This window comes from Leopardus geoffroyi, chromosome B3, assembly GCF_018350155.1.
Source record: "Leopardus geoffroyi isolate Oge1 chromosome B3, O.geoffroyi_Oge1_pat1.0, whole genome shotgun sequence".
Lineage (NCBI taxonomy): Eukaryota > Metazoa > Chordata > Mammalia > Carnivora > Felidae > Leopardus > Leopardus geoffroyi.
In genome coordinates, this window is record NC_059337.1 from 20102323 (window position 1) to 20117805 (window position 15483).

At 41.2% G+C, this 15483-nt stretch overlaps 1 protein-coding gene across 18 annotated transcripts in view; it reads left to right on the forward strand.

Annotated features, from left to right (window-relative positions):
• The window catches only part of TJP1 (tight junction protein 1), a 373407-nt gene that overhangs the window by 113591 nt on the left and 244333 nt on the right, over nt 1–15483 (forward strand). For 2 of the 18 annotated variants that reach the window (XM_045448835.1, XM_045448837.1), the window contains exon 1: nt 6731–6922. The exons of 15 other annotated variants lie outside the window; for them this stretch is intronic. In XM_045448835.1, the coding sequence (XP_045304791.1) occupies nt 6750–6922 (173 nt within the window). In that variant the 5' untranslated portion in view covers nt 6731–6749. Of the gene's footprint in view, nt 1–6728; nt 6923–15483 lie in introns of those variants that run through there. One more of the 18 variants, XM_045448833.1, reaches the window with a different exon arrangement.

Genomic DNA, 15483 nt, shown 5'->3' on the forward strand with positions numbered 1-15483 from the left:
TGGATTTGTAAAACAACGTCAGATTTCCAGCTATACAAAACTACACAAGTACCTTGTCTTGTTCTTTAAGAAACTGATAGGCTTATGAAAAGTCATGCAGTCTTTCACTTTGCATTCATGTTCTCACTCAACTTCAACAAATATTTGAGTGCCTACTATATCCCAGGCACTGTTCTGGGTACTATAGATACCACAGTGAACAACACTGACATAACCTCTCTCCTCTGGTGGGAAGTGTTTTTTATTCAATCTTGTTCATTGTTACAGTTCTTTTCAGATTTTCTGTGTTCTTGACTTAGTTTCGGTAGTCTGGTCTTTCTAGGAATGTTTCCATTTCATCTAGGTTATTTAACTTATTGGCATTCAATGACTCAGAGTATTCCCTTATAAAACTTTTTATTTCTGCAAGATTGGTAATAATATCTTCTTGTTCATCCCCAATTTTCATAATTTGAGTCGTCTCTATTTTCCTTGGTCAGTTTAGTAAAAGGTTTGTCTAAACTTTTATTGATCCCTTCTAAGAGCCAAGTTTTGGTTTTATTGGTTTTCTGTATCATTTTTCTAGTCTTTATTTATTTACACTGTACTCTTTATCATTCCCTTCCTTTTGCTTGCTTTGGGTTTAGTGTACTATTCTTTTCTAATTTGTTAAGGTGGAAGAGTGAGCTGTAAATCTGAGCTATTTCATCTTTTTCAATATTGTGTTCAAAACTAAAAATTTCTGAGCACTGCCTTAGCTGCATCTAAGTTTTATGCTATGCTTTTTTTATTCATGAAGAGTTTTTTTTTTTTCTAATTTCTCTCCTGGTTTCCTTGTTTCATTGGTTATTTAGGGGTGTTTCATTTAATTTCCACGTATTTGTGAATCCCCAAATTTTCTTCTGTTACTGGCTTCTAATTTAATTCCATTGTAGCTGGAGAACATACTTCATATAATTTCAACACTTTAAAATTTATTAAGGGCTTTTTTTGTGGCTGAATTTATAATATATCCCATAGAATGTTCCATGTGCACTCAAGAAGAATGTGTATTTTTGCTACTGTTGGGTGTGGTACAGATGTATTGGGTCTACATGGTTTATAGTGTTGTTCAAGTCTTCTATTTCCTTACTGACCATCACAGAAAGTGGGGGTATTGAAATCTTCAATTATTATTGTTGAATTCCCTATTTTTCCCCCTTCAATAATGTTAACTTTTGCTATTTTGGTGCTCAGTTGTTACATAAATATATGTGTCTACTTGTTATGTTTTCTTGATGGACGGACCCTTTTGTCAGCATACAGGTTCTTCTTTGTGTCTAGTAACAATTTATTCTGAAAGTCTATTTTGTTTGATATTATCATAGCCACTCCATTTTTCTTTTTTTAAATTTTTTGCATGGCACATGTCTTCTTTCCATCCTTTTACTTTCAACACATTTGTGTCCTTAAAGTTGTCTTTCATAGACAGCATACAGCTATATTATGCTTTCATATCCATTCTGCCAATTTCTTGTCTTTTGATTGAAATGTTTAGTGATTCACATTTAAAGTCATTACTGATTAAGGTAGGATTTATGGCTGCCATTTTGCTATATGTTCTTTTACATGTCTTAGGTCCTTTTTGTTCTTCTATTTCTCTACTACTGCCTTCTTTTGTGCTATATATTTTCAAATGTACCATTTTAACTGTCTTCTTGTCCCTTTTTCTATATTCTAAAAAGTTATTTTCTTAATGGTTGTCCTACAGATTACAATTAACTTTTTAATTTAAAATCATCTAATAATCTAAGCAGAATTAGTACCAACTTGATTTCAATAGTACACGAAAACTGCTCCAATATAGCTCCATTCTCAACCTTTTTTTGCTAGCCATTACATTACATTACATACAAATTACATTTTTATTTTTTTATTTTTTTAATGTTTATTTTTGAGAGGGGGAGGGGCAGAGAGAGAGGGAGACACAGAATCCGAAGCAGGCTCCAGGCTTGAGCTGTCAGCATAGAGCCCAACGCAGGACTTGCACCTAAGCCAAAGTTGGGTGCTTAACTGACTGAGCCACCCAGGCGCCCCACAAATTACATATTTATACGTTATAAATATATATTCAGTTGTCTTTTAAATCATATAGAAAAAAGTTCCAAATAAAAATATTTTAATTAAAAGATTTTACAAATTAAAAATATTAAAATATTTTATACTTTCTTTTATATTCAACTATGCAGTTGGTGCTCTTTATTTCTTTGTGCAGATTCAAGTTACTGTCTAGTATCCTTTCATTTCAGCCTGAAGGACTCTTTTGGTATTTCTTGTAAAGCATGTATGCTGGTGATGATTTGTCAGTTTTTGTCCGGCAATGCCTTTATTTCCTTCATTTTTGAAGGCTATGTTGCTAGATGTAGAATTCTTCACTGATAGTCTTTTTCTTTCTGTCCTTGAAATGTCTTCCCTTCTGACCTCCATGATTTCTGATGAGAAGTCAGATATTACTCTTACAGAGAATCCCTTGTATGTGATGAGTTGCTTTTTCTTGCAGATTTCAAGATTCTCTCATTGTCTTTGGCTTTCAATAATTTGACTATTATGGGTCTCGGTGTGGACTGCCTTGAGTGTATCCTACTTGGAATTACTTGAGTTCCTTGTATGTGCAGATTAATATAATTTCATAAAATCTGAGGATTTTTCAGTCATTTCTTCAAATACTTTTTGTATCCCTTCTCTCTCCTTTATTTCTGGGAATTTATGCATATGTTGGTATGCTTAATGGTTCTTCATAGTTCTCAGAGGCTCTGTTCATTTTTTCTTCATTGTTTTTTCTTACTGTTCCTCATACCAGATAACCTCAATTGATTTATTTTCAAATTCATTGACTCTGCCATTTCAAATATGTTGTTAAGCCCTTCTAATGAATACTTTATTTCATTGTAGTTTTCAACTCCAAAATTTTTAATTTTTAAAAATTTCAATCTCCTTTTATATTATCTATTTGGTGAGACATTGTTCTCAGACTTCCCTATGAATCTTAAGAAATGATTTCCTTTAGTGAACCTATTTATAATAGATGATTTAAAGTCTTTGTCCAATAAGTCTAATGCCTGATTTTCCTGAAGGACAGTTTCTATTGTCCCCCCCCCCCCCCATACTGGCCATATTTTTCTGTTGCTTTCGAAGTCCTATAATTTTCTGTTGAAATTTGGACATTTTGAATAATAGAATGCGGCAACTCCAGAAATTATATCCTTCCTGCTCCACTCCAAGGTTTGTTGGTGGTGGTGTTTGTTGTTGTTTTGTTTGTTCAGTGACTCTGCTGGGCTAATTCTGTATTTTTCTTCATGTTTGGCAGCCAAAATTTCTTCTCGGGTGTTTAGTGTCAACCAAGTATTAGAGATTTCCTTAAATGTTTTTGAACCAATAAGTGTCCCAGCCTTTGCTGAGAAGGTGTGTGTGTGTGTGTGTGTGTGTGTGAGAACACACCTTCGACATTTTGATAAATAGTTTACATCTCTTCCCTGGCCTTCACATTCTGCTTGCCACTGAACCTCAAGGTCAGTCAGATGTCAGAGATTAGGGCCTTATCAGGTGTTTCCTGAACATGTGCACAGACTTTCATTCCCCATTTGTTCTTTAATTTTGGGTGGGGGGGGGGGGTTAGTCTCTTGTTAGCCCCAACTAGTTTCACTACCTCAGGCAGCTGTAATGTTAAACAATTGTTACTGATTGTTTCTGAACAAATGCCCTAGGAATAGAGCTGTTTGCACAAAGTGAGTTCTGAGCCAGGTCAAATAAAGACAAGCTTTATGAATGGAGCTTTTCAAGGTGCTGCCAACAAGTCAAATAATGACAGTTCTCTGAGGATGGAGTTTTGGAGGAGCTCTAAACCCATTATGTCACCTCCAGTGGCTGCTAGTATACCTGTTTTAAAAACCAATGTAGTTATGGGGCATCTGGGTGGCGCAGTCGGTTAAGCGTCCGACTTCAGCCAGGTCACGATCTCACGGTCCGTGAGTTCGAGCCCCGCGTCGGGCTCTGGGCTGATGGCTCAGGGCCTGGAGCCTGTTTCCGATTCTGTGTCTCCCTCTCTCTCTGCCCCTCCCCCGTTCATGCTCTGTCTCTCTCTGTCCCAAAAATAAATAAACGTTGAAAAAAAAAATTAAAAAAAAAAAAACCCAATGTAGTTATAAGATTGTTGTTGGTATACAAGGCTACCATTCAGCTGGAGAGGAGATGGGAATTGGGCAAGTCAAATGCTAGAAAGCTCACTGTTCTTACCAAAACTCAATAGTTTTTCATGTCTATGTGTTTTTTAGATAGTTGCAAGCCTTTGGTTAATTTCTCAAGTTCTGAGAAGGTTGATTTTGACAATTATAGCCAGTGTTCCCTTTTTATGGAGAAGCAGATTTTCTGCCATTCTGGAAGTGCTTCTACCAGATTTATTTTTGTCTTTCATTATCCTGAATTGATCCCCTCAGCCTCTAGTTGTCTAAATCCTTGAGTACAGCGCGGTATTTTCATCAAATGTCTTACAAGCTATGAGAAGGTGGTACAAAAAGCCATGGAAAATGATGAATACATAAGTACAGACCCTGACGCTTTTTCAAAGTTTGGCTCCAAGGTCCTCTTCCGTGTGTGGAGATACATTTGAAATGTCAAAGATCTGCCAATTCTTCATTTTATGTGAGAGACGAAACTTCTGGGTAAATAAAAGTGAAGTAGATTCAGACTAGGTTTCCTACCAAAGTGACTATGAAATCATGTTGGGAGCCCCCAGAAGGAGACTGTTTTGGTCTAATATTCTTACATGCTAATTAACTTGAAAATGTAGTGTTTAAGTAGAGGTACAAGAGGGATGTACTGTGGAGGGAGGACATTAACATTTGATAATTCTGCCTGGTATGCAGGTACTTGTTATCTGTACTCTTTATACATACATGTCATACACACACACACGTGCACACACACATACACACAGAGGCAGTCCTTGCTTTACAGGTTCAGATATGCTGGATGTTAGCTACTCTGGCTTAAATAACACCAGTTGTTCCACAATATGGTTCAAATTTCAGTTATCATAGCATATTAAGTGTGAGAAAATGCATAAATCTTGCATGGTAGCTCCTTAGTCCACAAATCACTATGTAAATAACATGTGCATCATGATCAATGAGCAATCAGAGCAGTTCTTTCAAAATTTGTCAGTTATTGGTTATTGCACACCTGTTATACAGTTTAGGTAATGACAGCAAAGTGTGCAGTTGTGTTGCCTCCTTTTTTCCCAGTGATAAACCCATGCAGCATTGTATAAAAATGGGTAACTGAGAGAATTGATCAACAAAAGTGATAGTGTAGCAAAGAAACAAAAAAATGATAAAGATGAAAGTGAAGTGAAATTTGAATGGAATATAAATGGTATTATAGAAAAAAATAGGCTACTGTCAAAATACTGACATGGTTGTCTTTCCAGAGACTAGATTTGCAGCCAGAAGAACTTACTGAATATGAACCAGGAGGAGGAAAGTGGTTGTGACAAAAAGAATAAGGATGTCCCAGAATGACACGTTAAAGGAACTCCTATATTTCACAACATTGAAAGCACAGAGGATGAAATGTTGAAAGTGATCCAAACATGATGCATTACCAAGGCTCAGACAAGATGCTTTCTGGGTATTTAACAATTCTATCAGGAGAAGACTGGCATTATTCAAATTACTCTTGATAAGTTTCCCTTACAAAGAAATAAGTTTAATTATCAACGTTTTTAATGTTTCAAACTACGGGGTATTAAATGATTAGTTTTTCTTTCCCCCCCGCCCCCTTTCATTTCTTTATACGTTTACAACCATCAGTGAAGGGAGTTTGGAACGTTTTGACAAAATTTTTAAAGATCACGAAACGATCTTAATTTTTCCCATTGATTATTAAGATAGTTTTGCATGGTTCACATTCTCACAGTTTCAAACAACCGTGCAAGCTAGGACTGCATATATATGCTACGTACATCATGTATATAATAATATCATATTTATAGTATGTATATGTACTCACGTACATGCACGTATATATCACATTATAGTACGTATATGTACACACGTGCATGCATGTATATAATATATCACATTATAGTATGTATATGTACACACATACATGCATTTTGTAGAGATGCATTTTATGTAAACAAAATCTTCAAACACTTAAGGCTAGAACCCGTCAATGATCTTGTCCCCGCTCCGTTACAACCATTAACTGGTAACTATAAATTAAAAAAAAATTTTTTTTTCTGTCCTGAAAGTTTGTCATGGGATTTTCTTAGACTCTACACGGTTGAAAACGAGTTCCCGTCGGCTGCTGGGGAAACTGAGGCACTCGCGGCGCAGGGCCAGGAGGCGCCAGTGGGCGGGGGCGACAACCGGGCCGCTCCTGAGCTCTGGGACAGGGAGTCCCACAAGGCCCGCCGCCCGCCCAGGACTCACGCGGGGACTGCGCTGGCCGGGCGGAGGGGCGGAGGGGGCGGAGGGGGCGGTGCGGGAGGCGGCGGGCCACGCACGGCGGCGGCGGCCGCGGCGGCGGGAGCGGCGGGCCACGCACGGCGACGGCGGCGGCGGGAGCGGGAGCCCCGGCCACGCGCGGCCGTAGCGGCAGAGGAGGCAGCGGCGGCGGCGGCGGGAGCGGCGGCAGCGGCAGCGGGAGCAGGAGCGGGAGCCGGGCGCGCACGGCCGCGGCGGCGGGAGCGGCGGGAGCTGTGGCGGCGGCGGATGGCCCAGAGCTGATCTATGCGGCGCTTGGAGGGGCTGTGTCTGCGGCGCCGGCGGCGGCGGCGGGGCCCTGCCCGCGAGCGGAGCGGGGACAAGATGAAGTACCAGAAATACCTGACGGTGCTGCAGATGGCCATCGGCGTCACCCCCTCCAACCGCGGCAGCCTCCTGCCGCTCAAGAGAAAGCTGTGGTGAGGGCGCGGCGGGCGCGGCGGACGCGGGTCGGGGCCGGGGCGGGCGGGCAGCGAGGCCGCCGGCGGCCGGGCCCGACGGGCGCCGAGAGCGGGGAGCGCAGCAGCCATTTCGGAGCCCGTGGGGCCCGAGCGCCGCCGCGTCCCAGGTCCACGCGAGCTCGTGCCGCCGCGACCCTCGGCTGTGCTCCGTGACACGTAGAGCGGCGCGCTGCGGGGAGGGAGGGGCGGGAACCCGGAGGCTCACGGGCACCCGGGCACCGGTCTCCCGCCCAGGACTGTCCTTTCAGCCCCATCCCCGCCACTTTTCGCTCAGAATTTCCAGCCACGCTCCCTTGGAGGCAGCCAGCAATGTATTAGCTCTGTTTGTGTTTTCTGTTATTTCTCAAAATCCATCTGCTGTGGGTACAGAGTGAAGGGCGAGCCGCTCCCACCGTAAGGGGAGTAAGTTGCGAGATTATAATTGCATTATCGGGGACTACGTTTTATCTGCACGCGTTCCAGTTCCTCTGACCTGGAAACTGTTATTGGGGTAACGGAAAAAGATCGCCCTTAAAAGAAAAATGTTTGGAGGCTTTCCAGATCTCGTTTACACAGTTGATTACCTATCAGATTGTATTGCATTTTATTAGCGTTAAAATGTGGTATATGGAATCCCCGTGTGCTGCCCTGGCATTCCATTGCCTAGAGACTGAAGTGTAAGATTCTGTCACGAAAGAAATAGTCCAGAAAAGGGATGGGGGACTATAGAAAAATTATGCCAGAAATTTTGGTGTTCAAGTGGCTATTTTAATTTTAAAATTTGTGGTCCATAGAGATTTACTCACTTCAATTTGAATTTAATTTCAAGGTTATAGAGAAAAGGAAGTGAGGCTACTTTTAGGCATTTGAGAAAAGTAGTTTCTGCTATCTAAGACGAAATGAAAGAGTGATCCAAGGAATAGAAAGATTGAGCAACCAAGAAAAAAGTTAAAAAAAAAAAAAAAGAATCCCAGGAACGGAGAATTTTGGAGGTGAGACAAAAATGCATGGGCAGCGAAGTTCAAATTTCAGCTGTGCCACTTATTGTGTGACCTTAAACAAGTCACTGGAGTATCTGTTTCTTGGTGTGTACCGTGTGAATGATGCTGTCTACCTCATGGGGTCATACCGGGATCAACTGAGATACTGAATACAGAGTGTCTGCCACTGCCACTATGCCTGGATGAATAATGTGCGCTTACTGAATACTAGTGTCTTCCTCACTGCCCCACTCCCATGTGTTTAAAAAAAAAAAAGAGAGATTTATTCTGCAAAAGGTATTTTAATTTGATGCACAGCAAGTGACAGCACATCGAAGACTAGGCTGGCTGGTAAAAGTTAGCAGTGATTAAGAAATGTCCATGGAAAGGCTGGCTTAGTCGGTAGAGTATGTGACTCTTGATCTCACAGTCTTGAGTTCAAGCCCTGTGTTGGGTGTGGAGCCGCTGAAAAGGAAAGGAAAAGGAAAACAAAAAAAGGAAAAGTCCGTGGAAGCATGGAAAAATATTTTAGCAAATATATGAAGACTGTGTCTCTATTGAAGCAAGAAGCGGTAACATTTGAAGATGGCTTTTCAGATTGATGGTATACAGGAAGAAAAAAGAAGTCAGCACTAATGGTCTTACCCTCCCACTCTGCTTTTCTCCTGAGCACTTACCAATATCTAACCCACTTCAAATTTTACTTAATTTTCATACCTCTTACCTCTCCCACCCCTCACTGGAATTTAAGTTGCATGCGGGCAGGGCTTTTTGTCTGTTCAGTTCATTACTAAATTCCCTTTAACTAGTTTCTGGTACAAAATAGGTCCTCAAAAGATACATATTGAATAAATGAATTCCTTTAAAAAATTTTTTTAATATGAAATTTATTGTCAAATTGGTTTCCATACAACACCCAGTGCTCATCCCAACAGGTGCCCTCCTCAGTGCCCATCATCCACTTTCCCCTCCCTCCCACCCCCCATCAACCCTCAGTTTATTCTCAGTTTTTAAGAGTCTCTTATGGTTTGGCTCCCTCCCTCTCTAACTTTTTTTCCCCCTTCCCCTCCCCCATGGTCTTCTGTTAAGTTTCTCAGGATCCACATAAGAGTGAAAACATATGGTATTTGTCTTTCTCTATATGACTTATTTCACTTAGCATAACACTCTCCGGTTCCATCCACGTTGCTACAAAAGGCCATATTTCATTCTTTCTCATTGCCAAGTATTATTCCATTGTATATATAAACCACAATTTCTTTATCCATTCATCAGTTGATGGACATTTAGGCTCTTTCCATAATTTGGCTATTATTGAAAGTGCTGCTATAATAAACATTGGGGTGCAAGTGCCCCTTTGCATCAGCACTCCTGTATCCCTTGGGTAAATTCCTAGCAGTGCTATTGCTGGGTCATAGGGCAGATCTATTTTTAATTTTTTGAGGAACCTCCACACTGTTTTCCAGAGTGGCTGCACCAGTTTGCATTCCCACCAACAGTGCAAGAGGGTTCCTGTTTCTCCACATCCTCTCCAGCATCTATAGTTACCTGATTTCATTTTAGCCACTCTGACTGGTATGAGGTGATATCTCAGTGTGGTTTGGATTTGTATTTCCCTGATGAGGTGTGATGTTGAGCATCTTTTCATGTGCCTGTTGGCCATCTGGATGTCTTCTTTAGAGAAGTGTCTATTCATGTCTTCTGCCCATTTCTTCATTGGATTATTTGTTTGTCGGGTGTGGAGTTTGGTGAGTTCTTTATAGATTTTGGATACTAGCCCTTTGCCCAATATGTCATTTGCAAATATCTTTTACCATTCCGTTGGTTACCTTTTAGTTTTGTTGATTGTTTCCTTTGCAGTGCAGAAGCTTTTTTTCTTCATGAGGTCCCAATTGTTCATTTCTGCTCTTAATTCCCCTGCCTTTGGAGATGTGTCAAGTAAGAAATTGCTGCGGCTGAGGTCAGAGAGGTTTTTTTCCTGCTTTCTCCTCTAGGGTTTTGATGGTTTCCTGTCTCACATTCAGGTCCTTCATCCATTTTGAGTTTATTTTTGTGAATGGTATGAGAAAGTTGTCTAGTTTCATTCTTCTGCATATTGCTGTCCAGTTCTCCCAGCACCATTTGTTAAAGAGACTGTCTTTTTTCCGTTGGATATTCTTTTCTGCTTTGTCAAAGATTAGTTGGCCATACTTTTGTGGGTCCACTTCCGGAGTCTCTATTCTATTCCATTGGTCTATGTGTCTGTTTTTGTGCCAATACCATGCTGTCTTGATGATTACAGCATTGTAGTAGAGGCTAAAGTCTGGGATTGTGATGCCTGCCGCTTTGGTCTTCTTCTTCAAAATTACTTTGGCTATTCAGGGTCTTTTGTGGTTCCATACAAATTTTAGGATTGCTTGTTCTAGTAGCTTCAAGAAGAACGCTGGTGCAATTTTGATTGGGATTGCATCGAATGTGTAGATTGCTTTGGGTAGTATTGACATTTTAACAATATTTATTCTTCCAATCCATGAGCACAAATGTTTTTCCATTTCTTTGTATCTTCTTCAATTTCTTTCGTAAGGGTTCTATAGTTTTCAGCATACAGATCTTTTACATCTTTGGTTAGGTTTATTCCTAGGTATTTTATGATTCTTGGTGCAATTGTGAATGGGATCAATTTCTTTATTTGTCTTTCTATTGCTTCATTATTAGTGTATAAGAGTGCAACTGATTTCTGTACATTAAATTTTTATCCTGTGACTTTGCTGATGAATTCCTTTTTTTTAATGTTTATTTATTTTTGAGAGAGACAGAGCATGAGTGGGGAAAGGGCAGAGAGAGGGGGAGACACAGAATCTGAAGCAGGCTCCAGGCTCCAAGCTGTCAGCACAGAGCCCGGTGTGGGACTCAGGCCCATGAACCATGAAATCATTACCCGAGCCGAAGTCGGACACTTAACTGACTGAGCCACCCAGGAGCTCCTGAATGAATGAATTCTTAATAATGCATAACTGGGAAGGAAATTTTGCTGATATTAAATGTAAAAATTAAGATATGGAATAATATTGGAGGAGCTATTAGACATGAATATTAGCATCATTTGGCCAACAAATCTGGAAACTTAGGTTTATTCTTTTTCATCACTGGAATGCCTCTTCTGAACATATATTCCCCAATACATTTTGTGAGGAGAGGACACGAGAAAATAAAATTCAGATAGTTTAGTACTCTGGAGATTCATATTTCAGGCTGGCAGTGAACTGGGGCCAGCATTAAAAACCATCTTACTAAGAGATGGCCTGGAAGAGGCAGGGGGATTTTGTTTAACTTTTCCACAATCTTAAATGAGCATTTCAGAATTTCTGCTCAATGTTAAGTGATTTTGCAAATACTAATGTAGTTTCTGCAGTGGCAAAGTGAAGAGCATATGCTACAGAAACTCCAGAGTGGATGGTACTTTTTAATGTTTACTTTGAGAGAGAGAGAGACAGGGAGAGCGAGTGCACATGCACACATGGGGGAGGAGCAGAGAGACGGAGAGAGAGAATCCCAAGCAGGCTCTGTGCTGTCAGCATAGAGCCCAATGCAGGGCTTGATCTCACAAACCGTGAAATCATGACCTGAGTGGAAATCAAGAGTCAGACAGTCAACTGACTGAGCCACCCAAGTGCCCCAAGTGGATGGTATTGTTAAATATAACATACATATATAGTTTTGTGGGTTTTTTTAAGTTGAAGAATATTGTGCTGCCTGATCCATCTATCTTATATCTTCTGGAATTTATTTTCTTTTTTTTTAATTTTTTTTTTTCAACGTTTATTTATTTTTGGGACAGAGAGAGACAGAGCATGAACGGGGGACGGGCAGAGAGAGAGGGAGACACAGAATCGGAAACAGGCTCCAGGCTCTGAGCCATCAGCCCAGAGCCCGACGCGGGGCTCGAACTCACGGACCGCGAGATCGTGACCTGGCTGAAGTCGGACGCTTAACCGACTGTGCCACCCAGGCGCCCCTTTTTTTTTTTTTTTTATGGGTTTTAACGTTTATTTATTTTTGGGACAGAGAGAGACAGAGCATGAACGGGGGAGGGGCAGAGAGAGAGGGAGACACAGAATCGGAAACAGGCTCCAGGCTCTGAGCCATCAGCCCAGAGCCTGTCGCGGGGCTCGAACTCACAGACCGCGAGATTGTGACCTGGCTGAAGTCGGACGCTTAACCGACTGTGCCACCCAGGCGCCCCTGGAATTTATTTTCTAGATTAACATTTCATTTTGTTAGTATCAGAGCAACTGCACATGGATAATTGAGACAGAACGCACCTTTACGTAGCAAGAAGATATGTAGATATGGGTTATGACTCCTGAGTGGTGGGCGGGAACCAATAGCAGACATCAGAATGGTTGTCAGGCCTTGGGATGCAATAGCTTATAGCTGTTTACAAGATGTGAGGGCATACTATGATCATTGGGTGTGCTATGAATAAGAATTTATATGAAGGTGCTTCTGAAAGCTTTTATGCTATCTGTGTTCTGTTTAAATTTTTGCAGTCTCTGTGGAAAAACTGCATGCCTGCAAAGCCTATGCTAGTGTAAGTAAAGGGTAGGGCTGAACGTTTCAGTGTTTTGGCCCCACACTTCTACCTAGTTTGACCTTTTGTGCTCATCAGCTTCCTTTTGTGCAATATCTTTCTTTCTCATTGACTCTGCAAATCCATTAAGGAATATTATATTTACACACAATTTAAATGGACACTAAAGCAGAAAAACAGCCAGACCTGCATTAGTGGCATCTGCCAAAACCCTCTGCTCCAAGAAATTTAGGAAGTAGGACTGTTGGCAGTGTTTGGTTCTGAATCACTACTGTTTAGGAGCCCAGAACTAAGGCCTGTTAGCTCTGCCTGAGGTGGGTGTGAGTTTGCTCAGCTTGCTTCCTTTGGGGGGTTTCTTCTTATAACTGCTGGTGATGAAAGCACTAAGGCGCTGTATTTCCTAGAGCTGCTACAACATTACCACTAACTCACTAGCTTAAAACCGCAGAAATTTATTCTCCCTCCGTTCTGGAGGCCAGAAGTCTGAAATCAAGGTGTCTTCAGAGCCACGCTCCCTTGAAGTCTCTTGGCGAGAGTCCTTGCCTCTTCCAGCTCCTGGGGGCTCCAGGCATTGCTTGTGGCCAGATCACTCCCATCTCTACATCTTCACATAGTCTTCTTGGTGTGTCTGTATCTCTTCCTCTTCTGTCTCTTCTAAGGGCATTTGTCATTGGATTTAGGGTCCACCTGGATAATCCAGGATGATCTCATCCTGAGACCCTTGACTTAATTACATCTGCAAGGACCCTTTTTCTAAATGGGGTCACATTCACAGGTTCCTGGCTTTAGGAAGAGTGGAGAGAAAGGGCACCATAATCCAGTACAGGTACCAAGGCCAGCTCCTTGCTCTCCAGTGGATGTGAAGCCCAAATAATTGTTAACTCCTGTCTATTTTATGTGACACGTGAAAAATATTTTCACAATAATTATATTGTTGTCAGTCTCGATTTTTGCATCGAGTGCTCTTAGGAATATTTATATTGATCTTAGCGGGGGAAAAAGAGTATCATTTCATTTTCTTCAGGCTTATAAATATATTTCTCCTGGTTATTTGATTCAGTAATTATTGAAGGCCATGTGACATCAATTCACTCACTCATTAAAAAAATTTTTTTTTTCAACGTTTATTTATTTTTGGGACAGAGAGAGACAGAGCATGAACGGGGGAGGGGCAGAGAGAGAGGGAGACACAGAATCGGAAACAGGCTCCAGGCTCTGAGCCATCAGCCCAGAGCCTGATGCGGGGCTCGAACTCGCGGACCGCGAGATCGTGACCTGGCTGAAGTCGGACGCTTAACCGACTGCGCCACCCAGGCGCCCCAAAAAATTTTTTTAATGTTTATTTAATTTTGTGAGAAAGAGAGACAGAATGTGAGTGGGGGAGGGGCAGAGAGAGAAGGAGACACAGAATCTCAAGCAGGCTCTGGGTTCTGAACTGTCAGCACAGAGCTCAACACGGGGTTCAAACTTACAAACCTTGAGATCATGACCTGAGCCGAATTCAGACACTTAACAGACTGAGCCATCCAGGCAGCCCTCAATTCACTCATTCAAATAGTTGTCCAGTAATCAGATTGTGGAAATAAGAAGAACTGCCATTCATTGAGCTTAGTGCCTGCTGGGCCCAGCATAAGTGATTTCCAAGCATCCTCTCATTAACCTATAGCACCCCTGTGAGGTAGGTGCTGTATTTTCCCAGTTTTACAGATGAGGTCATTGACCTGCCCAGAGTCACAAATCAGGTCTTACTTATACCAGTGGTTAGGGTTAAAAACACATTTGAGCAGGGACATGACAGTCTAGAAATGAAGAATGACTGAAAACAGGTACAACATGACTGAAAAGTGCCCTATAGGATGTTGTTTCTCCAAGGGTGGCACATAGCCCCCTCATGAGTCATAGAGGTTCCCCTGATGAGGCGGGAATGTCTCTAATATCCAAGTCCTTTCTCACTGTGTTTTGTTTTTTTTACTTTTTAAAAATTTATTGAGGTATAATTGACATACGATGTATTACTTTCAGGAGTACAGCATAATAATTCAGTATTTATATATATAGCCAAGTGATCAGTACAGTAAGTCTAGTTAACATCCATCCCTTTCTTAGTTTCTTTAGTGAGCAAATTGTAGCCAATTATGCACATTATTATTTACAAGTACAGCTAAGGGCCATTTAGATAAACCTTTTAAGTGAACTCTTCAGGTTTTTGAAGTCTGATACTTACAGACAAAAAATTAGGATTTTACTAGCTTTTACTTAAGTGTCCTTCACAAAGATTCAGTATCCTAAAGTCAACTTCCCTGCTGTACTTAGGCACCTGTTCTTATACCCTTGTTTGGGGGGAAGATACTTTGCTATCACCAATTAGTGTTAATCTTGAAATGGTTTGTGGTGTCAATTGGTGATATATTAAAATTAATACCTTGTAGAAGAATTGTTAGATGTTACCTTTGTTGGTAGTTTCTTCTTGCGTAACTACCTTGTTTTTACCATCTTGATGGTTTTTGCTCAATATTTTGTTATTGAGATCTTTTCCACTAGAAATTAGAGATGGGCGAGGTAGATAAGCTTGGGAGTTGTTTGTTCCAAGTGAACCATGGTCAAAAATGATTGTGAGCCAAAGCTCCCGAGTTATAAACAAAGTGAGAGGGTGGACCCTGGGTTTCTGCCTTTCAAGCATGCCAGCCATGCCCACAAAAACATGGTGGGAAAATATGAAGGGATTGGAGAGAAGCAGAAATTTTCTTCCCAGTAATCCCCTAGGGATGATTAAATGGAATTCGGAATTAGGAAAAGAAAAAACTTCATTGGAAGCTAAATACTGATTTCCCCAGAGTTCAAGGGAAAATATCTAAGATGCCTGTATCTCAGTTACTAACTTTATTTTCCCTACCATCAAGGGCTGTTCTCCTAAATATTTAGGAAATGAACTCCAAAGTCTGATTTATTCAGTTCAGACCACACCATCAGGAGAGTGGGGCCCTGAGACT